This window comes from Procambarus clarkii, chromosome 29, assembly GCF_040958095.1.
Source record: "Procambarus clarkii isolate CNS0578487 chromosome 29, FALCON_Pclarkii_2.0, whole genome shotgun sequence".
NCBI classification, from domain to species: domain Eukaryota; kingdom Metazoa; phylum Arthropoda; class Malacostraca; order Decapoda; family Cambaridae; genus Procambarus; species Procambarus clarkii.
Genome location: NC_091178.1, coordinates 19,351,159 through 19,376,395, shown reverse-complemented (window position 1 = coordinate 19,376,395; position 25,237 = coordinate 19,351,159). Strand labels below are relative to the sequence as shown.

Here is a 25,237-nt window from a genome sequence, read left to right as displayed (position 1 = left end):
TCTAGATATTGTGAACTGGTTCCAATTGCAAACAAAACTTCAGAAACAATAGCTAGTGTATTTCATGATAACATAATTTGCAGGTATGGCCCACCTTGGGTTATACTCTTTGATAATGGCCCAGAATTCAACAATTTTGTTCTGGAAAAACTGGCTAAACTGTACAACATCAAAAAGTGCAAAATAATGCCTTATTAACCAGCTAGCAATGGCCTTGCTGAAAGATCAAATAAGAAAGTACTTGATGCACTCAAAGTACCAGTCAATCGGGACAGTCTCAAATCGGATGAACTTATGCCAATCGTCCAAAAACTCGATAAACGCCTCTGTCAACTCCTCTATAGGAGACACGCCTCACTTTGTGCTGTTTGGGACAGACAAGAGATTCCCTAATGCTCTCATATCCTCACCGCCTGTGCCAGTTTACAACTATGATGATTACGTTAAAGTCAAACAAAAAGACACTCAATTGGTGTTCCAGAGAGTCAAGGAACACCTATCTAAACCTACTGACGATTTCACTCGGTTACAAAACGCTCATGTTAAACCTACAAAAATAGGGCCTGGATCTTTAGTAATGATCCTACTCAGTACATGGGACCAACGAAGAGATGGTCCCATGTACAAGCTGACTGAGAAGTTTCTTCGACCTTACAGAGTTCTTGAGCATATCGCAGGTAACAAGTTCAGGCTGGAAAACCTAGTTACAGGTGAGCATGTAAATGAGTATCTCAATAACATGAAATTAGCCCACCTGATTGTTGACAATGACAATCCGTCTGACAGGTAAAAACATGCGTTTTTGATAAACAGTGCCAACTGTTGCACATAATAGCAACATGCACACTATACTAAATATGTCACGAATTCCATTTCAATGTTTCCGATTGCATTGATAAATTTAATTTTCATAGATTTTGATTTATTTTACTTTTTATTGAATTATTTTGGGTGACGTTGTGTTGGAATTGAGCTGTGTTGTTTACCATACTGTTCATTTTGTAAGTATAAGTATAGATGCCACACCTGTGACAGGTAAAACTATGCTTTTCTTGAAAAACAGCACCATCTGTTGCATGTAAGAGCAACACACATGCTATACTAAATATGTTACAATTCTATTTCAATGTTTCTGTTTGCAATGATAAATTGAATTTTCATAGATTTTGATTTATTTTCATTTTCATTTAATTATTTTGTGTGAATTGTGTTGGTATTGAGCTGTGTTGTTTACCATACCGTTCATTTCATGAGTATAGTTTTTTTTTATATTTTCATTTCATTTTTAACTGTTTTTCTTATATTTCAGTGATGGAACATCAGATCACTTTATGTTCCCAATTTTCTGATGGGAACAACATAACATTTGGGAAAGCATCGGACGAGGGAGTGGGGAATGGTAGGGATGACACGGGGACGGAAGTGAGAGATGGTGGGAGGACGATGGGACAAGGGAGGGGGTAATAGTGGGGAAGGAAGAGGGGATGGGGGAGTTTGGGATGGTGCAGACGAGGGGATGGGGAAATGGAGAATGGTGGGGTGGACAAAAGGTTAGGGGGAGTGGGGTGTGGTGGGAAGGAACAGGGGGATGATGGGGAGGACGAGGGGACGGTGGAGTGGAGAATGGTTGGGAGGCCGAGGAGATGGGTGAGGGGGGTGGGGGAATGGTGGGGAGGACGGGGGGACAGGAAGGTTGCTGAGTCACAGCAACGCGTGGCTGGGTACTGTTAGTTATCTATATAAATAAAAATGGAAATGTTCATTTGTGCATAACCGCTAATCTCCGAAAGTTCTTCACTGATTGCTTTGAAATTTTCACACAACGTTCCATTCGCATCCAAGCAGGTTTTTGTATACATACTATATAGATGTCACATCTGTGACAGTAAAAAAACATGCTTTTTCTGACAAACTGTGTTTTTCATGTGAGGTAAATCTTCGAAACCTCTTTACCGATTGCATTGAAATTTTGACACAACGTTGCATTCAAATAGGCGCATCTTTTTATATATCTACTATATACATGACATACCTGTGACAGGAAAAAACATGCGTTTATTGAAAAACAACGCCATCTGTTGGACGTACGAGCAACACACGCTGTAATCTTTGAAAGTTCTTCACCGATTGCTTTGAAATTTTGACACAACGTTGGAATAAAAAAGGCGTGTCTTTTATATACCTACTATATAGATGCCACCCCTCTGACAGGTAAAAACATGCATTTTTGAAAAACAGTGCCAACTGTTCACATAATAGCAACATGCACACTATACTAAATATGTAACGAATTCCATTTCAGTGTTTCCGATTGCATTGATAAATTTAATTTTCATAGATTTTGATTTATTTTATTTTTTATTGAATTATTTTGGGTAACGTTGTGTTGGAATTGAGCTGTGTTGTTTACCATGCTGTTCATTTCGTAAGTATAAGTATAGATGCCATCCCTGTGACAGGTAACTATGCTTTTCTGAAAAACAGCACCATCTGTTGCATGTAACAGCAACACACATGCTTTACTAAATATGTTACAATTCCATTTCAATGTTTCTGTTTGCATTGATAAATTTAATTTTCATAGATTTTGATTTATTTTCATTGACCATACCATAGGGGAATGGAGAATGGTGGGGAGGACAAAAGGACAGGGGAGTGGGGTATGGTGGGAAGGAACAGGGGATGATGGAGTGGGGAATGATGGGGAGGACGAAGAAACGGGTGAGGGGGGGGGGAATGGTGGGGAGGAATTGGGGGACAGGAAGGTTGCTGAGTCACAGCAATGCGTGGCTGGGTACTGTTAGTTATCTATATAAATAAAAATGGAAATGTTCCTTTGTGCATAACCGCTAATCTCCGAAAGTTCTTCACCGATTGCTTTAAAATTTTCACACAACGTTTCATTCGTATCCAAGAAGGTTTTTATATACATACTATATAGATGTCACGTCTGTGACGGTAAAAAAAAACATGCCTTTTCTGACAAACTGTGTTTTTCATGTGAGGTAAATCTTCGAAACCTCTTTGCCGATTGCTTTCAAATTTTGACACAACGTTGCATTCGAATACGCGCATCTTTTTATATATCTACTATATACATGCCTCTCCTGTGACAGGAAAAAACCATGCTTTTATTGAAAAACAACGCCATCTGTTAGACGTACGAGCAACACACGCTGTAATCTTTGAAAGTTCTTCACCAATTGCTTTGAAATTTTGACATAACGTTGCATTCGAATAGGCGCATCTTCTTATTTACCTACTATATAGATGCCATCCCTGTGACAGGTACAAATATACTTTTTTGAAAAACAGCTCCATTTGTTGCACATAATGGCAACTTGCACGCCATACTATATATGTCACGAATTCCATTAGAATGTTTCCGAATGCATTGATAAATTTTATTTTCATAGATTTCGATTTATTTTATTTTATAGTGAATTATTTTGTGTGACATTGTGTTGGACTTGAGCTGTGTTGTTTACCATACCGTTCATTTCGTAAGTATAAGTATAGATGCCACACCTGTGACAGGTAAAACTATGCTTTTTCTTGAAAAACAGCGCCATCTGTTGCATGTAAGAGCAACACACATGCTATACTAGATATGTTACAATTCCATTTCAATATTTCTGATTGCATTGATAAATTTAATTTTCATAGATTTTTATTTATTTTCATTTTGATTTAAATATTTTGTGTGAATTGCATTAGAATTGAGTTGTGTTGTTACCAGACCGTTCATTTCGTGAGTATAGTTTATTTTTATATTTTTTCATATTTTCATTTCATTTTTTAACTGGTTTTCTTATATATCAGTGATGGGAACATCAGATCACTTGATGTTCCCAATTTTCTGAAAGGAACATCAGACCATTTGGAAAGGCATTGGAAGAGGGAGTGGGGAATGGTGGGGATAACGAGTGGACGGAAGTGAGAGATGGTCGGGAGGACGAAGGGACAAGGGACGGGGTAATTGTGGGGAAGGACGAGGGGACGGCGAAGTTTGGGATGGTGGGGACGAGGAGATAGGGGAATGGAGAATGGTGGGAGGACAAAGGGACAGGGGAGTGGGGTATAGTGAGAAGGAAGAGGGGATGGTGGAGTGGGGAATGGTGGGGAGGACGAGGGGATGGTGGAGTGGGGAATGGTAGGGAGAACTGGAAGACACGGACGGTTACTGTGACTCAGCAACGCCCACGCGTTGCTGAGCCACAGCAACGCGTGGCCGGGTACTGCTAGTCTATATAAATAAAAATGTAAAAGTTCGTTTGTTCAAAATTGCAATTCTCCAAAAGTTCTTCACCGATTGCTTTGAAATTTTTACACAACGTTGCATTCGAATATGTGCTTTTTTTATCTACCTATTACATACATGCCACACCTGTGACAGGTAAAAACATGTTTTTTTTTCAACAGCGCCATCTTTTGGACATAAGAGAAACACGCATTGTAATCTCCGAAAGTTTATCACCGATTGCTTCGAAATTTCGAAATCTTCGAAACCTCTTTACCGATAGCTTTGAAATTTTGACACATCGTTCTATTGGAATACGCGTATGTTTTTCTATACCTACAATATAGATGACACACCTGTGACAGGTAAAAACAAGTTTAAAAACAAACAGCCGCATCTGTTTCACATAAAATCAACACACGTTATACTAAATATGTTACAATTCCATTTCAATGTTTTCAATTGCACGGATAAATTGAATTTTCATTGATTTCGATTTATTTTCATTTTGATTTAATTATTTTATGTGACATTACGTTGGAATTGAGTTGTGTAGTTTACCATACAGGAGAGTATAGTTAATTTTCTTTTTTATTTTTTCACTGTTTTTCATTTTTTAACTGTTCTTAATTGTCAGTGATGGGAACATCAGACCATTTGGGAATGCATTGGACGAGGGAGTGGGGAAAGGTCAGGAGGACGAGGGGTTGTGGGGAATGGTGGGGAGGACGAGGGGATGGAGGAGTGGGGAATGGTGGGGAGAATGAGGGAACGTGGAAGTGAGGGATGGTGGGGAGGACGAGGGGATGGGGGGAATGGTTGGGAGGATGGGGGGACAGAGGAGTGTTCTTGTGGCTGGGTTACCTGGTTGATGGGGTTCTGGGAGTTCTTCTACTCCCCAAGCCCGGCCCGAGGCCAGGCTTGACTTGTGAGAGTTTGGTCCACCAGGCTGTTGCTTGGAGCGGCCCGCAGGCCCACATACCCACCACAGCCCGGTTGGTCCGGCACTCCTTGGAGGAATAAATCTAGTTTCCTCTTGAAAATGTCCACGGTTGTTCCGGCAATATTTCTTATGCTTGCACCATGGGTACAGCTAGTCTAATTATAATATTGTAACTATTGGTTGGAAATTTCCCACAGTTGGTACAATGATATTGATAGTGGTGACAAGATATGGGAGGTGGTGACATGACAAAGAAGGTGGTGACATGATATAGAGGGTGGTGACATGATATAGAGGGTGGTGACATGATACGGAAGGTGGTACAATAGCATGGAGGATTCTGACGTCATTATTAAGTTTATGGTTGGGTATAGAGGGTGATGACATAATGTGGAAAAGTAGTGTTTTCGTATAGATGATGGTGACATGATATTGTTGTTGGTGTTGTTATTTGCAAAGTAGTCGCCGGATATGAAGGGTAGTAACATGATGTTTAGAGTGATGACCAGATATGGAGGATGGTGACATGATACGGTAAGAGGTGACATATTAAAGAGAGTAGAGGCCCGATGTAGATAGTGGTGACATGATATTGAAGGGTGTAGATATGATATTGAGGATGCTAACATGATATGGAGGGTGGTGAGGTGATATACAAAGTGGTCACATTATATGTATGGTGATGTTGCAAGCCGTCCTCTGGGTACCAGAGTACTCTTGATACAAACCACTTAACAGTGAAGGAAGGAGGAAAACAACAATGAAGGAACAGGTGATGAAACTTAGAACGGGTGAGGACAAGTATACAGAGAACGACAAAGAGGTGTGTGAGGAACTCAACAAGAGGTTCCAGGAATCTTCACTATAGAACAAGAAGAGGTTATTGCACTAGAAGAGGTGTCAGTAAACCAGGCGGCCTTGGATCGGTTCGAAATTACAAGAGATGAGGTCAAGAGGCACCTGTTGGATCTGGACGTAAGAAAGGTTGTTGACCCAGACGGAATCCCACCATGGGTATTGAAAGAGTGTGCAGGAGGACTTTGCTTGCCACTCTCCATAGTATATAGTAGGTCACTGGAGATGGGAGACCTACCAGAAATATGGAAGACGGCTAATGTAGTCCCAATATACAAAAAGGGCGACAGGCAAGAGGCACTGAACTACAGGCCAGTGTCCTTGACTTGTATACCATTCAAGGTGATGGAGAAGATTGTGAGAAAAAACCTAGTTACACATCTGGAGAGAAGGGACTTCGTGACAACCCATCAGCATGGGTTCAGGGAAGGTAAATCTTGCTTTACAGACTTAATAGAATTCTAAAATCAGGTGACAAACATTGAGCAAGAAAGAGAAGGATGGGCGGATTGCATTGTTTCGGACTGTCGGAAAGCCTTTGACACAGTACCCCATAAAAGGCTGATGCATAAGCTGGAGAAACAGGCAGGAGTAACTGATAGGGCGCTCCAGTGGGTAAGGGAGTACCTAAGCAATAGGAAGCAAAGACTTACTGTGAGGGGTGAGACTTCAGGCGTGAAGTCACCAGTGGAGTCCCACAGGGCTCTGTACTCGGACCTATCCTGTTTCTGATATACGTAAATGATCTTTCAGAGGGTATAGACTCATTCTTCTCAATGTTTGCTGACGACGCCAAAATTATGAAAAAGATTAAGTCAGAGGAGGACAGCTTGAGTCTTCAAGACCTAGACAAGCTGCAGGAATGGTCAAACAAATGGTTGTTAGAGTTTAACCCAAGCAAATGCAATGTAATGAAGATAGGTGAAGGAAGCAGGAGACCAGATACACGGTATCATTTTGGAGATGAAATACTTCAAGAGTCAGAGAGAGAGAAAGACCTGGGGGTTGATATCACGCCAGACCTGTCCCCTGAAGCTCATATCAAGAAGATAACTTCAGTGGCATATGCCAGGTTGGCTAACATAAGAACGCCCTTTAGAAACTTGTGTAAGGAATCTTAAAGAACTTTGTATACCACATATGTCAGACCAGTCCTGGAGTATGCGGCTCCAGCATGGAGTCCATATCTAGTCAAGCATAAGCCTAAACTGGAAAAGGTTCAAAGGTTTGCCACCAACATAATACTCGAACTGAGGGGGTATGAGCTACGAGGAGTGACTACGGGAATTAAACCTCACGTCACTGGGAGACAGAAGAGTTAGAGGGGGACATGATCACCCCATACAAGATTTTCAGAGGAATTGATAGGGTAGATAAAGACAGGCTATTTATCCCAAGGAGCACAGACACTAGGGGACACAGGTGGAAATTAAGTGCCCAAATGAGCCATAGAGACGTTAGAATTTTTTTCAGTATTAGAGTAGTAGAAAAATGGAATGCATGATGTGGTGGAGGCTTACTCAATACACAGCTTCAAGTGTAGATATGATAGAGGCCAGTAGGCCCAGGAACCTGTACATTAATTGATTGACAGTTGAGAGGCGGGACCAAAGAGCCAGAGCTCAACCCCTGCAAGCACAATTTGGTAAGTACGTATAGCGGCCTGGATGCGTTGTTAAACAACTTTCTGTCATATACTCAAGGCTTGGGCACAACCTGGGCGCCATCCTACCCGCCAGCCTGCCTGCCAGCCTGCAGGAAGGCTGACCGATTGGCAGAGAAGCGAATCACGCAGGTTAGACGGCAGACAGGCTGTCATGACGGCTGGCAGGACGGCAGGTAGGTTGTCAAGACGGCAGGCAGGTAAGCTGGCAGGTCGGTAAACAGGCTGGCAGAAAGGCTGAAAGCTTGCAGACAATCTGTGAGACAGGCTGGTATAGTGGTAAGCAGGCAGGCTAGCTGGCAGGCTGGTTGGGAAAGCTGGGAGGTGGGCAGAGGGGAGGCAGCCTTGTGGTTAAGAGGGTCAGTAACCACACACGGGGGGCGCCCTGGTTGTCTCCGAGCCTTGAGTATATGACAGAGGCAGTGTTAAACAACGCAGCCTGGCCACTATATGTGGTGTGTCTCGGGAGTACTGTGGCTCCCTGGGGACGGGTTGCAACATATGAACAGAGATGACATCATATGTAGGATGGTGACATAACATGCATGGAGGTGACATGATATGGAGCAGGGTGATATGATATGGGGGATGGTGAGAGGATACGTAGGGTGGTGGCATTATATGGAGAGACATGATTTAGTTTATATTAACAAGATATAGAAAATAGAGACATGCAGAGAGTAAGACATGACATGGAGGAAGGTGGAGGTTAAGACATGATATGGAGGTTATTGACATTATGTGGAATGTGGTGACATGATATGGAGGTATATGACATGACATGAAGGACGGTGGTATAATATGAATAATTGTGACATAAATTGGAAGGAGCTGCCTGATGTAAAGGTGGTGACATTATATGGATAGTGGTGACATGACGTGGAGTAAGGTGACATGACATGGAGAAAGGGGGATATGATTTGGAGGAAGGTGACATAATATGAAGTGATGACTTTATTTGGAGGGAGATAACATGATATGGAAGGAGATGACATGATACGGAGGGTGGTGACATTACATGGAGAGAGGTGACATGATATGTAGGGTGGTGACGCTACATGGTAGGAGGTGACAGGGTATAAAGGTGATAGTATAGGGAGGGGTGTAGGAGGGAGCGATGAGAGACCGCCAGCTTGGGTCTGGTTGCTGAACGTGCCGTCATTTGGAGGTCAGCTTAGTGAGTGGTGGAGGCGGGGGCGGCAGTGTGCCACGGGCAGCCATAGTGGGAGGTCACGCAGCCTCTGCTCTCGGCGACCGATAAGACGCGCGTGTGTTGGTGTGGATAAGAGAGAGTGTAGTGACATACACTCGGGACAACTTCCTTCCTTATATCGTGTATAAATATAACCATACTCTTCTTTGCCCAATAAACGCGTGTCGCACAAATTTAAAAACAATCCATGATAATATTAGGGCAGTAAATGTTGTCTCAAGTTTATCAATGTGTGACGCTGGAGAACAAACATGCAAGAGTGGAGGGCTGTGAGGCGCTCTTCAGGCGGTGGAGCCTCGTACGCTTCTGACGAAGGTAATGGAGGAGGTGATCACACCTCAGACACACATGTGTGTTCCTTGTTGTGACAATGAGTCGGGTCTCGTTATCAATGTTCACGTTGTTAGTGGTATTTGTTGGTGAACAAGGTGGTCGTTGTTGTTAATTATGATGTTTGTTGACAAGGTCAGGTGGTCGATGTTGTCAGGTAAATGGATAAGGTGCATCGTACGCTTGTCTTCCCATATTTTCCCTTTGATTTATCAGTTCAGTAATTTATACGAAGTAAAAAATAAATTGGCCTAGTATGCAAGGTCCGATGTGCCTAACAGGCAGAATGATTTTCGTTATTTTCAGATATTTCTTTCTAGACTGGTTGTTTTCTAATAATAATAATCTATTATTTTAGGAATATGAGTAACTCACTTAATTATATTAGGTTAGGTTAGTTTACGATACGTTTGGATGGGTTACGTTTGTTAGGTAGGTTAGGTTAGGTTTGATCAAATTTCTATGTTAATTTTGACTCAAATAACATAAAAATTTCAATCTTAAAATACAAAGAACACCTTATAACTTCATTGGAAAAATTGGAGAAATTAAATATTACACAAAAATTCGGCTTTGTTAGGCAACAGCTTGTTAGGCAAGGATGCCTTGGAACGAAGCTCAGTGTTAAGGTTTACTAAGGAGAGTGGAGGTAAACTTCCTTTCCTGGATGTAATCATCTCGGAAAGGAATGGCGGCTTTAACAGTGAAGTCTAAACTAAGGGAACTAACATGGGACTGTGCCTTAACGCTAAGAGTGAGTACCCTGATACATGCAAGTGGAGTGTTGTCAATGTCTATGTCAACCTCGCCCTCACACACAGCTCCAGTTGGAGCAGGTTGAGGAGGAACTGGGTAGAGAAGGCAGGTCCTGATCAATAATTGATACTCTAATCGATCTGTCGAGGGAATCAACAAATGGAAGGTGAGCCGCCATACTACTTCAGATACAAGTGACAACAGTACATTATTGGTCTTACTATTAAAATACCCGACAGGAACTTCTCCACGGATCACAGAACAGAAGAGAGGGCTCTGATAAACATTGATAGAAATGTGACCCCTACTGACACCAATCAGAATAGTGAAGAAATAATATACTATAAGAGCAAGACGTCTGCCAACTTGCTCATAAACAACTCCCCCAATACCAATTGTGAAAATATTTGAAGGCCTTGAAACTTTTTGATTTACTGTATATGCATTGTTTATTTACAAAAATACTGTTGGAAAACTAATAGTTAGTAACAGTCCTCATAGTGATTATTGTGTCATTTACAAAATACCTTGATACCAAATACCAATACCAATAGAGATACCAAATAATATACACATGGAAAGAAAGATACCAAATAATATACGCATGGAAAGAGAGATACCAAATAATATATATAAGAGAGATACCAAATAATATACACATGGAAAATACTGGAGGGCCAGGTCCCAAAGCTACACAGTAATACAACAACGTACTGGAGTGGATGATATGGAAGACAATGCAGAATAGAACCAGTGAAGAGCAGAGGTGCCATAGGCACAATCAGAGAACACTGTAGAGGTCCACTGTAGAGAACACATCAGAGGTCCGCGGTTGTTCAACGTCCTCCCAGTGACTATAAGAAATATTGCCGGAACAACCGTGGACATCTTCAAGAGAAAACTAGACTGTTTTCTAAAAAACGTGCCGGACCAACCAGGCTGTGGTGGGTATGTGGGCCTGCGGGCCGCTCCAAGCAACAGCCTAGTGGACCAAACTCTCACAAGTCAAGCCTAGCCTCGGGCCGGGCTTGGGGAGTAGAAGAACTCCCAGAACCCCATCAAGCAGGTATCAACCAGGTACCAATCAGTCTCTCTGTGAGTTTATCTCTGTGTCTGTCTGTGTGTCTCTGTTTCTGTCTCTGTATGTATTTGTTTTTGTTTTTCTCTGTCTTTCTCTGTTTCTGTGTGTCTGTCTCTGTATTTTGCTCTCTCATTTATATAAATATAATTGTCTAATGTATGGCAGGTCACCGGTGAGAGAAGCTTAGCGATGTGAAAACTCCAGAGATGTAATAATTACAGCTTTATTCTGAGAAAGCGGTGTATGTGTCTTGAAAAATCTTTGAAACTGGGGGAGGATCGTCTGTGTAAGTTCGGGTTAATTACTGACATCAGGTAATATTTGTTAATCTTCCAAGAGATCAGTGAATAATGGTGTACTACTGAAAGATAAAAAAATAGTTTTTGTTTGTTTTCCAAATATTTAAATGTGTATCTGGCGAGCTGCTACACAGCTAATTGACTTCCTGGACATATCCATTAGAGTATCCATTACTGATCCGGAACTGCATTAAAATAGCAAGTACCTCGTCAACCTGCTCAACTGGAGGTGTGTGTGTGTGTGTGAGGTTGACATAGACATTTGACAACACTCTACCTGCATCTATCAGGGCACTCACTCCTGGCGTTAAGGTACAGTCCCATGTTCGTTCCCTTAGTGTAGACTGCAGTGTTAAGGGAAATGTCGAGGAAATCATCAAAAGAAAGGTGAGCCACCATGCGACTTCAGATATAACTCATCAATACATCATCGGTCCCAACTATTAAAATACTCGACAGGAACGTCTTCTCCACAGCCCAAAAAACAGAACAGAGGGCCCTGAAACACATTAATAGAAATGTGACCTCTAATGACATCAACCAGAATATTGAACTAATAATATACTACAAGAACAAGAAGTCTGTCAACTTGCTCATGAAGAACTCCGTTGAAGCCAAAACAAACCCTCCTTGAAACAGACGAAGAATGTTCTCTATGCCTTCACATGCCCACTTTGAGGCTTTCGACCTTAGTTAATTCAATATATAGGCAAGACAAAAAAAAAACTTTCAAGACGCCTAACAATGCACAAGCAGCAGGGATATATCAAGGAACAAGTATTCTCCATACATAACCATAAATAAACCTATAAACAATACTAAAATAATGGACAGATACAGCGACAACAGAAGACTGGACATGGGCGAGGCATTATACATGAAGTAAACCAAGCCAGTTATCACTAGCCAACCAGCACCACATTACCCTCACGCCACTTCCAGAACACGACGGAACACAACACACTGCACCAGCCATCATGGAAGCCAGAGATTGACATGATACAGTGGCCCTAGAAGTGAGGTGCTTTACCTTCACCTCATCCTCCGGTTAATGCAGCAAGACTATTGGAGGAGCCAGGTGGTCAGTGGTCACTCCTGGAGGAGCGGGGTGGTCAGTGGTCACTCCTGGAGGAGCGGGGTGGTCAGTGGTCACTCCTGGAGGAGCGGGATGGTCAGTGGTCACTCCTGGAGGAGCGGGATGGTCAGTGGTCACTCCTGGAGGAGCGGGATGGTCAATGGTCACTCCTGGAGGAGCCAGGTGGTCAGTGGTCACTCCTGGAGGAGCGGGATGGTCAGTGGTCACTCCTGGAGGAGCGGGATGGTCAGTGGTCACTCCTGGAGGAGCGGGGTGGTCAGTGGTCACTCCTGGGGGAGTGGGGTGGTCAGTGGTCACTCCTGGGGGAGTGGGGTGGTCAGTGGTCACTCCTGGGGGAGTGGGGTGGTCAGTGGTCACTCCTGGGGGAGTGGGGTGGTCAGTGGTCACTCCTGGGGGAGTGGGGTGGTCAGTGGTCACTCCTGGAGGAGCGGCGTGGTCAGTGGTCACTCCTGGGGGAGTGGGGTGGTCAGTGGTCCCTCCTGGGGGAGTGGGGTGGTCAGTGGTCACTCCTGGAGGAGCGGGGTGATCAGTGGTCACTCCTGGAGGAGCGGGATGGTCAGTGGTCACTCCTGGAGGAGCGGGATGGTCAGTGGTCACTCCTTGGATCAGCGGGATGGTCAGTGGTCACTCCTGGAGGAGCGGGATGGTCAGTGGTCACTCCTGGAGGAGCGGGATGGTCAATGGTCACTCCTGGAGGAGCCAGGTGGTCAGTGGTCACTCCTGGAGGAGCGGGATGGTCAGTGGTCACTCCTGGAGGAGCCAGGTGGTCAGTGGTCACTCCTGGAGGAGCGGGATGGTCAGTGGTCACTCCTGGAGGAGCGGGATGGTCAATGGTCACTCTTGGAGGAGCCAGGTGGTCAGTGGTCACTCCTGGAGGAGCGGGATGGTCAATGGTCACTCCTGGAGGAGCGGGATGGTCAATGGTCACTCCTGGAGGAGCCAGGTGGTCAGTGGTCACTCCTGGAGGAGCGGGATGGTCAGTGGTCACTCCTGGAGGAGCGGGATGGTCAGTGGTCACTCCTGGAGGAGCGGGATGGTCAGTGGTCACTCCTGGAGGAGCGGGTGATCAGTGGTCACTCCTGGAGGAGCAGGGTGGTCACTCCTGTAGACAGCGGGGTGGTCATTGGTCACTCCTGGAGGAGCGGGATGGTCAGTGGTCACTCCTGGAGGATCGAGATAGTCAGTGGTCACTCTTGGAGGAGCGGGATGGTCAGTGGACACTCCTGGAGGAGCGAGATGGTCAGTGGTCACTCCTTGAGGAGCGGGATAGTCAGTGGTCACTCCTGGAGGAGCGGGATGGTCAGTGGTCACTCCTGGAGGAGCGGGTCAAGGGTTGGTACGGCTGGCTGCACTTAGTAAACAACATTACTCAACTGGATCATCGCCTCCTGCAACACTGACTTCATGTTCCTCTGGATGAACCTTTTTCGTGTTCCCATTATTTTGCATTTTTCATAATAATAATAATAATTCGTGGGACAGGAAGCCAGGATGTATTCATACACGTTTGGCTTTTATGCAACCCCACAACAAGCTGATTAACTCCTGAGAACCTAATTACTGCTAACTGAACAGAGGCATTAGATGAAAGGAAATATGGGTAGCCATTTCTGGCCCGCCAGGGATTGAAACCAGGAATTATCGATTGTGCTTCGAGAACTAACCCGACCCTAGCACTGGAACCCTTTTGACAGTTATATTCTACAAGATAGTCTCTATAATGGTTTTGTTGTTTGTTTGTGGCAGCAGAGGCTTATCTGCGGTTGTATAACACGATATAATTCTGGCCGATGTGGAAAAAATCCGTAGAAGAATCGAAATGTAATTTTGTATATTGTTGATAAACGTTTCTGAAAAATTTAAAGCATAATTTTAGCTGGTTACTTCTTACCTGTTGGGGCTCTCTGTTTTTTTTTTATATTTGGCCCTGTTGGGTAAATTATTTTTTCACGGTGTCTTGTTTTGTCAGTGTGGGCTGTCTTTCTTTCTTTGTTTCGTAATTTTTGTGTGCTGTTGTGCAGACTCTCAAGTAGTGTTGTTTGTGGCCCTTATCTGTCCCTGCCTCTGAAACTGAAATAATTTTCTTGAGGTACTACTTGTACCCTCAGCAAATGCATGCGCGTTGCTGAGTCACAGCAACCCTCCCCTGTTTCCTCTCCTGTCCTCCCCACCATTCCCCCCCTCCCCCCCCTCATCCTCCCAATCATTCCCCTCTCTCCCGTCCCCTCGTCCTCCCCCACCACTCCCACTCCCTCGTCTGATGCATTCCCAAATGATCTGATGATCCTATCAGAAATATAGGAATATCAAATGATCTGATGTTCCAGTCACTGAAAAATAAGAACAGTTAAAAAAACAAATGAAAATAAGGAAATAATAAAAAATAAACTATACTCGCAAAATGAACAGCATGGTAAACAACACAGCTCAATTCCAATGCAATATCACATAAAATAATTAAATCAAAATTAAAATAAATCAAAAGCCATGAAAATTCAATTTATCAATGCAATCGGAGACATTGAAATGGAATTGTAACATATTTAGTATGGTGTGTGTTGTATTTATGTGTAACAGATGGCACTGCTTTTCCAAAAAAAGATGTATTTACCTGTCACAGATGTGGCATCTATATAGTAGGTGTATAAAAACATGCGCGTATTTGAATGCAACATTGTATCAAAAATTCATAGCAATCAGTGAAGCACATTTGAAGATTACAGCATGTGCTGCTTTTACGTGCAACAGATGGCGTTCTTGTTACAAAAAAAACATGTTTTTTACCTGTCACAGGTGTGGCATGTATATAGTAGGTATATAAAAACACGCGCATATTCGAATGCAATGATAGGTCAAAATTTCAAAGTAATCGGTAAAGAGGTTTCAGAGATTTCCCTCACATGAAAAACACAGTTTTTCATATAAAAAATATTTTTTCTGGTCACAGACGTCACTTCTAAATAGTATGTATATAAGAACATGCTCGTAGGCGAATGGAACATTGTGTCAACATTTCAAAGCAATCGGTGAAGAGCTTTCGGATATTACCGATTTTAAACAAACGAACATTTACTATTTTATTTACATAGATAAATACACACAATGGGATGAAACAGCTATTGTAACCATGTTCAGAACAACGCGTTCATCTATATACATAAAAATGTAAATGTTCGTTTGTTCAAAATCGCTAATCTACGAAAGTTCTTTACCGATTGCTTTGAAATTTATACACAATGTTCCAGTCGCATCCGAGCGGGTTTTTATATACATACTATATTGATGTGACAAGAAAAAACATGTTTTTTTAACTGTATTTTTCATGTGAGAGAAATCTTCAAACCTCTTTACGAATTGCTTTGAAATTTTGACACGACGTTGCATTCGAATAAACACGTGTTTTTATATACTACTATATACATGCCTTACCTATGACAGGAAAAAACATGCTTTTTTTTAAAAACAGTGCCATCTGTTGGACATAAGAGCAACACATGCTGTAATCTCCCAAAGTTCTTCACCAATTGCTTCGAAATTCTGACACAATGTTCCATTCGAATATGCGCGTGTTTTTATATACCTACTATATAGATGCCACACTTGTGACAGGTAAAAACATGTTTTTTTTTTAAACAGTGTCATCTGTTGCACGTAATATCAACACACACACTGTACTAAATATGCTACGAAATTCATTGCAGTGTTTCCAATTGCATTGATAAGTTTAATTGTCATAGATTTCGATTTATTTAAATTTTGATTTAATTATTTTGTGTGACATTGCATTGGAATTGAGTTTTGTTGTTTACCATACCATTCATTACATGAGTATAGTTTATATTTATATTTTTTAATTGATTTTCATTTCGTTTTTTTATTGTTTTTCTTGTACTTCAGTGATGGGAACATCAGATCATTTGATGTTCCCAATTTTCTGATAGGTACATCAGATCATTTGGGAATGCATCGGACGAGGGAGCGGGGAATGGAAGGGAGAATGAGGGGATGGGAGTGGGTGATGGAGGGGAGGACGAAGGGACAGAGGAGGGGGAAATGGTGGGGAGGACAAGGGGATGGGGGAGTTGGGGATGGTGGGGATGAGGGGACAGGGGGAATGGAGATTGGTGGGGGAGGACAAGGGGACATGGAAGAGGGGGATGGTGGGGAGAACGAGGAAATGGGGGAGGGGAGGAATGGTAGGGAGGACGAGGGGACAGTGGAGTGGTGGATGGTGGGGAGGACATAGGGATAGGCGAGGGAGGAAATGGTGGAGGGGGGGGGGGGGGAGTGGGGAATGGTTGGGAGGACGAGGGGACGGGGGAGTGAGGAATGTTTGGGAGGACAAAGGGAAAGGGGGAGTGGGGAATGGTGGGGAGGACTAGGAGACAGGGGGAGGGTTGCTGTCGCTCAGCAACGCACATGCGTGGCCGGGTACAGCTCGTATACACACACTCACACATATATATATGCGAACAAGCCTGAATGGTCCCCAGGACTATATGCACCTGAAAACTCACACCCCAGAAGTGACTCGAACACATACTGCCGGAGCACTCTGCTGGCATATAGGATCCCTTAACTGCTCGACCAACACGCCCAACTATGTATATATATATATATATATATATATATATAAACATATGTCGTACCTAGTTGCCAGAACGCACTTCTCGGCCTACTATGCAAGGCCCGATTTGCCTAATAAGCCAAGTTTTCATGAATTAATTGTTTTTCGACTACCTAACCTACCTAACCTAACCTAACTTTTTCGGCTACCTAACCTAACCTAACCTATAAAGATAGGTTAGGTTAGGTTAGGTAGGGTTGGTTAGGTTCGGTCATATATCTACGTTAATTTTAACTCCAATAAAAAAAAATTGACTTCATACATAATGAAATGGGTAGCTTTATCATTTCATAAGAAAAAAATTAGAGAAAATATATTAATTCAGGAAAACTTGGCTTTGTGTGATAATACCCTTCAGAACACGTCTTTGCCTGCCATGATATACACACACAGAAATCACAATTGCGTGAAACATCAAATGAACAAATCCTTTCTTCAAATCCGTTTCAACTCCTTTTTACTATGTCGTAGCTCAGTCGATTAAGGCAGCGTCTGGGATGCTCTCGGACGCAGGTTCGAATCCTCGTAACGGCCCTTGTGGATTTGTTCATTTGATGTATCACGCAATTGTGATTTCTGTGTACTCACCTAATCGTGCTTGCGGGGGTTGAGCTTTGGCTCTTTGGTCCCGTCTCTCAACTGTCAATCAACTGGTGTACAGATTCCTGAGCCTACTGGGCTCTATCATATCTACATTTGAAATTGTGTATGGAGTCAGCCTCCACCACATCACTTCCTAGTGCATTCCATTTATTAACTACTCTGACACTGAAAAAATTCTTTCTAACGTCTCTGTGGCTCATCTGGGTACTAAGTTTCCACCTGTGTCCCCTTGTTCGTGTTCCACCCGTGCTGAAGAGTTTGTCTTTGTCCATCCTGTCAATTCCCCTGAGAATTTTGTAGGTGGTTATCATGTCTCCCCTTACTCCTCTGTTTTCCAGGGATGTGAGGTTCAGCTCCTTTAGCCTTTCCTCGTAGCTCAATCCTCTCAGTTCCGGGACGAGCCTGGTGGCATACCGCTGAATCTTCTCTAACTTTGTCTTGTGTTTAACTAGGTATGGACTCCAGGCTGGAGCTGCATACTCCAGGATTGGTCTTACATAAGTGGTATACAGGGTTCTGAAAGATTCCTTACACAAGTTTCTAAAGGCAGTTCTTATGTTGGCCAGTCTAGCATATGCCGCTGATGATATTCTTTTGATGTGGGCCTCTGGGGACAGGTTCGGTGTGATATCAACCCCCAGGTCTTTCTCTCTATTTGACTCTTGCAGGATTTCACCTCCCAGATGATACCTTGAGTTCAGCTTCCTGCTCCCTTCGCCTAATTTCATCCCCTTACACTTTCCCGAGTTGAACTTTAGCAGCCATTTTCTAGACCATTCCTCCAGTTTATCCAGATCATCCTGTAGTCTCTGTCTATCTTCATCCGTCTTGATTCTTCTCATAATTTTTGCATCATCAGCAAACATTGAGAGGAATGAGTCTATACCCTCCGGAAGATCGTTCACATATATTAGAAACAGGATGGGTCCAAGTACCGAGCCCTATGGGACTCCGCTGGTGACATCTCGCCACTATGATGTCTCCCCCCTCACCGTTACTCGCTGTTTCCTGTTGCTTAAGTACTCCCTTATCCACTGGAGCACCTTCCCTTTTACTCCTGCCTGTTGCTCCAACTTTTTTAACAGCCTTTTATGGGGTACTGTGTCAAAGGCTTTTTGGCAATCCAGGAAAATGCAGTCGGCCCACCCTTCTGTTTCCTACCTAATTTTTGTTGCCTGGTCATAAAATTCTATTAAACCTGTGAGGCACGATTTACCATCCCTGAACCCATGTTGGTGGTGCGTTACAAAGTTATTTCCCTCCAGATGCTCTACGAGCCTTTTCCTCACGATCTTCTCCATCACCTTGCCTGGTATACAAGTTAAGGAAACTGGCCTGTAATTCAGTGCCTCTTGCCTGTCACCCTTTTTGTATATTGGGACCACGTTAGCTGTCTTCCAACTTTCTGGTAAGTCTCCTGATTCCAGTGACCTGTTATACACCATAGAGAGTGGCACACTTAGTGCTTCTGCACCTTCCTTTAGTATCCATGGTGAGATTCTGTCAGACCCAACAGCCTTTGTCACATCCATCTCCAGCAGACACCTTTTGACCTCATCACTGGAGAGGTCAAATTCCTCCAAGGTTGCTTGGTTTGCCGCCTCCTCATTTAGTGCAGGGGCTTCTCCTTGTTCTATTGTGAAGACCTCCTGGAATCTCTTGTTGAGTTCTTCACACACCTCCTTGTCATTCTCTGTGTATCTGTTCTCTGCTTTTCGCAGCTTCATCACTTGTTCCTTCACTGCTGTTTTCCTCCTGATGTGGCTGTGGAGCAGCTTTGGTTGGGTTTTGGCTTTACTCGCGATGTCATTTTCAAACTGTCTCTCTGCTTCCCTCCTCACTCTGAGGTACTCATTTCTGGCCCTCTGGTATCTCTCCCTGCTCTCTGGTGTTCTGATATTTCTGTAGTTTCTCCATGTTCTTTTACTCAGTTGCTTCGCTACCTTGCATTCCTGGTTGAACCATGGGTTTTTCTGTTGTTTTTCGTTTTTCTCCTTTTGGACGGGGATAAACCTGTCTGCAGCTTCCTGGCATTTCTGGGTGACAAAATCCATCATGACCTGCACATTCTTGTCTCTAAGTTCTGTTTCCCATGGTATTCCTCTGAGGAAGTTCCTCATCTCGTCATATTTTCCTCTTCGGTAATTCAGTCTTTGAATTGTGTGTAATGAAGTAAGGGCGAAGAGGAGAACGGCCTTTCGACATAGTTCGAGTGCATGGGGGAGTTGTGTAAAACCCTGGTTTGTGCCTCGGAGAGGCTGCAGGTTCAAGTAAGTTCAGTAGAACTTCGGTCTCAACTCCTTTTTACCATGTCGTAGCTCAGTCGACTAAGACAGCGTCTGGGATGCTCTTGGACGCAGGATCAGGTTCAAATCCTCGTCACGGCCCTTGTGGATTTGATCATCTGTCATGATATACTTATGTTATTATTTGTTTTCCTTTATATTTGTAATATTTCTTAATATTACTAAATACTTGTTCAACATAGTTTGCTCTATTTTAATTCGAGTGTACACAGGTTTTCCCCTACAACAAGGTCCTTTATTCTTCTAGTCATCCATTTGTGGGTCATTCTAATTCATTATCAATTTAAATATTATACTACGTTCTTTAGCTTTACTAAGATCGTTCGCTAAGATGACTACTTCTCTAATATATTGAGGACCCAAAATAGGAAATCGTGTTCTAAATTGGGAGACACACATATATAACATCGAAATAGGTAGGGAAAAGGGAAATGTTGTGCTAGTGAAAACTCTGTATAGGTGCCAGATTTCGTAAAAATAGAATTTTTACAGATGAATGAGTTTTTGGGGAAGATACTTTGAGCAGACTTGAAGACAGAAGTTCCCGGGCCTTCGGACGTGACAAGAATCTAGCTAGCGGAGCGACGTATGACACTGGATTACGAGGTACATTCATATTATAATTTATATATAAACGATCTTAGTAATGCTGAAGAACGTAGTATAATATTTAAATTGATAATGTCGAATTAGAATGACCCACAAATGGATGACTAGAAGAATAAAGGTCCTTGTTGTAGGGGAAAACCTGTGTACACTCGAATTAAAATAGAGCAAACTATGTTGAACAAGTATTTAGTAATATTAAGAAATATTACAAATATAAAGGAAAACAAATAATAACATAAGTATATCATGACAGATGACCAAATCCACAAGGGCCGTGACGAGGATTCGAACCTGCGTCCGAGAGCATCCCAGACGCTGCCTTAATCGACTGAGCTACGACATGGTAAAAAGAAGTTGAGACCGAAGTTCTACTGAACTTACTTGAACCCACAACCTCTCCGAGGCACAAACCAGGGTTTTACACAACTCCCCCATACACTCGAACTATGTCAATAGGCCGTTCTCCCTCTTCGCCCTTACTTCATTACACACAGAAATCACAATTGCGTGATGCATCAAATTAACAAATCCACAAGGGCCGTGACGAGGATTCGAACCTGCGTTCGAGAGCATCCCAGACGCTGCCTTAATCGACTGAGCTACGACATGGTAAAAAGGAGTTGAAACGGATTTGAAGAAAGGATTTGTTCATTTGATGAATCACGTAATTGTGATTTCTGTGTGTGTATATCATGGCAGGCAAAGACGTGTTCTGAAGGGTATTATCAGACAAAGATTTGGGAGAAGACAGTGTCATTGAAAATGAAGACAGGTAGCCAATGAAAGTGGTGGTAGATTAAGTAAGTCTCTTAAGTAATTGTCTCTCTGTTTATTATAGAAGAACTTTACATTATGACTGTAGATGAACAAGTCTGTGAAGGCGGTGACGAGGACCGGCTGGCTAGCTATTAAATAAATGTAAAAATTAAAACCCAATAAGTCCTCAGGGCCAGACTAAGAATTTGCCAGGATGGTTAAGGAACGTAAAGATGAGCTGAGTGAGTCCCTGTCCTCCACATCTAATGTCACCGGGTCAAGCAGAGTACAGGAGTCGCAGAGGGGCGCAAATATGGTGCCGAGTTTTAAGATGGTAAATAGATTAGTCTTCCCGAGATTCGTCCCGGAAGGTGTTTGGAGCGCCTGGCTGTCTATGGTTCGAACCTTTCACAAGGAAGAATTTTTCTCATACATTTGCCTTGAGGACCATTCAAGCTAATGATACATATGACGCTCGCGTTTTCTTCACATAGTGAATTGATTTGATGAAAATTATCTGTGCCCGCTGGCCATCGAGGGCTGTCAGGTGTGAGTAAATAGTCTCACGGCAAAAAATAAAAAAAACATTTTGTACAGTCAGTTGTGGTCTAGTGGTTATAGCACTGGATTTGCTAAGGTGTTTGGATGGCCTAGCTGTCTAACGTTCGAACCCTTCACGCAGAAGAGATTTTCCTGATACATTTGGCTTGGGGATCATTCAAGCTCATTTTTTTTAAATATTCAACGAAATATTTATATATATGTTTCATTGAATATAACTGCAAATTCTGGTTGAATATTTTCTTGTTTAGGGTATCTACCCCTCTGACTACTGCTCTTCCATCTTGGTGTAATTGTAAGAGGATTTCTCACAATGTCATAAGTTCAAGGAAGACTTAAAGAACAAGACCTGTTTATATGTTATATTATACTTATCATAATTTACACAACGTTTCAAATCAAAATAGTCCAATCTCAAGAGAGGAATGGCAGGACATATAATTTATAAATTGAATTTAGATAAAAAATTCAATTTATAAATCTACAGAATAAAGTAAACTGTTTACTGGAATTTACTTCCAGAAGCGATGGTAATAAAAAACCATATATGACTATAGCTTTATTTGGCCACTGTTAGGCCTAATTTAGACACTGCAGTTCTCGTACCCACACTCTAGATAGAGCATAAATTAACTTTAACTAATACAGTGAAGATTCTCAACGTATTCCCAAGAATTAGAAACCTTCCTTATGAAGGGAAATGAGACAACTAAATTTACTTCCTCGACAAAGTTGAGGAGTAAGGAGACATATGGAGGCTAAAGCGGCATAACAAAAAGTTGATATAAATAAGGGTTTATATAGAAACAAAAATATAAGTAAAACAAAGAAAATATATTTGAGAAGTTAAGATTAAGGAAGGACCTGGGTAAATACCGATTTTTTTTTGGTACAAATTGCAGGGTAGCAAGCGAGACGTGGGATCGATAGGTAGTTTGAAGCGAAGGTCACACAAATATATGAATGAGTTTAAGAGGATATAAATAGCAGCCGCTTCGTGTCAGGCAATAACCTCGCTGCCACTGTGTTCATCCCTGAGTTCTTATGTTCTTATATCCTCGAATATTAGTGCCTGTATCTGGTTACTGGTGTCTGTATCAGGTTACCTGTTCCTGTATCTGGTTACTGGTGTCTGTATCAGGTTACCTGTTCCTGTATCTGGTTACTGGTGTCTTTATCAGGTTATCTGTTCCTGTATCTGGTTACTGGTGTCTGTATCAGGTTACCTGTTCCTGTATCTGGTTACTGGTGTCTGTATCAGGTTACCTGTTCCTGTATCTGGTTACTGGTGTCTGTATCAGGTTACCTGTTCCTGTATCTGGTTACTGGTGTCTGTATCAGGTTACCTGTATCTGGTTACTGGTGTCTGTATCATGTTACCTGTATCTGGTTACTGGTGTCTGTATCAGGTTACCTGTATCTGGTTACTGGTGTCTGTATCAGGTTACCTGTTCCTGTATCTGGTTACTGGTGTCTGTATCAGGTTACCTGTTCCTGTATCTGGTTACTGGTGTCTGTATCAGGTTACCTGTTCCTGTATCTGGTTACTGGTGTCTGTATCAGGTTACCTCTTCCTGTATCTGGTTACTGGTGTCTGTATCAGGTTACCTCTTCCTGTATCTGGTTACTGGTGTCTGTATCAGGTTACCTGTATCTGGTTACTGGTGTCTGTATCAGGTTGCCTGTTCCTGTATCTGGTTACTGGTGTCTGTATCAGGTTACCTGTTCCTGTATCTGGTTACTGGTGTCTGTATCAGGTTACCTGTTCCTGTATCTGGTTACTGGTGTCTGTATCAGGTTACCTGTTCCTGTATCTGGTTACTAGTGTCTTTATCTGGTTACTGGTGTATGTATCTGGACCTAGATTCACGAAGCTCCACGTATTTCTTCGTGAATAGGTTTGCTACGAAGGTTTTTAAGTATTGGCTAAGAACGTTCCTAAGTACGATTCAGGAAGATGTTCTTGCGAAGATTTGCGAAGATATTTTTACAGCTGACATGATTTGTTTTACTCACAGGTGTACTACCCTTTAAAAAAAAATTAGGTTTATTGTTACACAGAGCCAAATTGTGTAGCAGAGGAAGAGGTCTTGGACACACATTTGTTCAATGCTACATGTACAGGAATCAGCCGAGCGATGTACCTCATCACACAATGATAAATTTAAACCATTGTTGCTAGGCCATGACTAATTATAGGAAGAATGAACTTCAGTCTGCAGTGTGCATACAAATAAAATAAACAATAGTATAGAACATGCAACACAATAAGTGTTGAATAAACATGCAGTTAAAATGATGTGGTGTTAGGTAAGGGTGCTAGAAAGGGTCATCCAGTTAAAATTTAATGATAATTAATAAAAAAACATGTAATTAATGGAATATGAAGGCGAATAAATTGCTGGGTGCCTGACTGGGGCGTTTCCGACACAAGATGATTTGACAAAGCTCATTTTCTGTTTGATTAAATTGTATTTATATATATATATTGTTATGCTAGGTTGCAGTAGCTTAGGTTTGGCTGTATTGAACTCCGTTGGGTTAGGTTAGGATATATTAGGCTCTGTTGGGCTAGGTTGGGTTGGGTAAGGTTAGGTTGGGATGGGTTAGGTAACTTGACATTAAATTGGGTTCGTTCTCGACTCACAATCGAGAATTTCAGATTCGAATCCTAGGCGGAACAGAAATGGTTGGGCGCATTTCCTATTACCTAATGCCCCATGTTCACCTAGCAGTAAGTGGGCACCCGAGGGTTGGTCAGCTTGTTATGGAGTTCCATCCTTGGGATGGTCAGGAATTCGACGTTTGGTAGGGGGGAGGACCTTGATATATGCCTAACATGTATATATATATATACACTGGCCGGCTGTCCCCGACACAATGAAATATTATTATTAATTATATACATGCTAGGCCTGTATCGAGGTCCCCCCAACCCCCCACCCCCCCAAAGAATGCAGCCTCGCCACAAGCTGACTAACTCCTGAGTAGATATACATCCTGCGAGGTGAACAGAGGCATTAGGTGATAATAAATCCTTCCAAGCATTCTTGTCTCACCCAGGATCATCACCTACTCTCATATCTCAAGTTGTCCAGTATTTATTTACTTAATAACTACTGGAATAATATCTTGTTATTATATATCTAAATATAATATAAAAAAGTCATATTTACTACAAGTTTTAAGCAGCGAATGCATATATAGCTAATATTAAAGACTCCTTCTACATGAGACTCGCCAGCAAACACTTTTTGTTTATATTAAAATCTATCTTCAGGTTTGTGTAGAAGAGAAAA

The 25,237-nt window shown here is 42.4% G+C and overlaps 1 protein-coding gene across 1 annotated transcript in view; it reads left to right on the top strand.

The window, feature by feature from the left end:
• Positions 1–8,917: 8,917 nt before the first annotated feature.
• Positions 8,918–25,237, top strand: part of LOC123765117 (uncharacterized) — a 936,064-nt gene continuing 919,744 nt past the window's right edge. Inside the window, exon 1 of the mRNA XM_069333184.1 lies at positions 8,918–9,229. Coding sequence (XP_069189285.1) covers positions 9,166–9,229 — 64 coding nt within the window. The 5' untranslated portion in view covers positions 8,918–9,165. The remainder of the gene's footprint in view (positions 9,230–25,237) is intronic.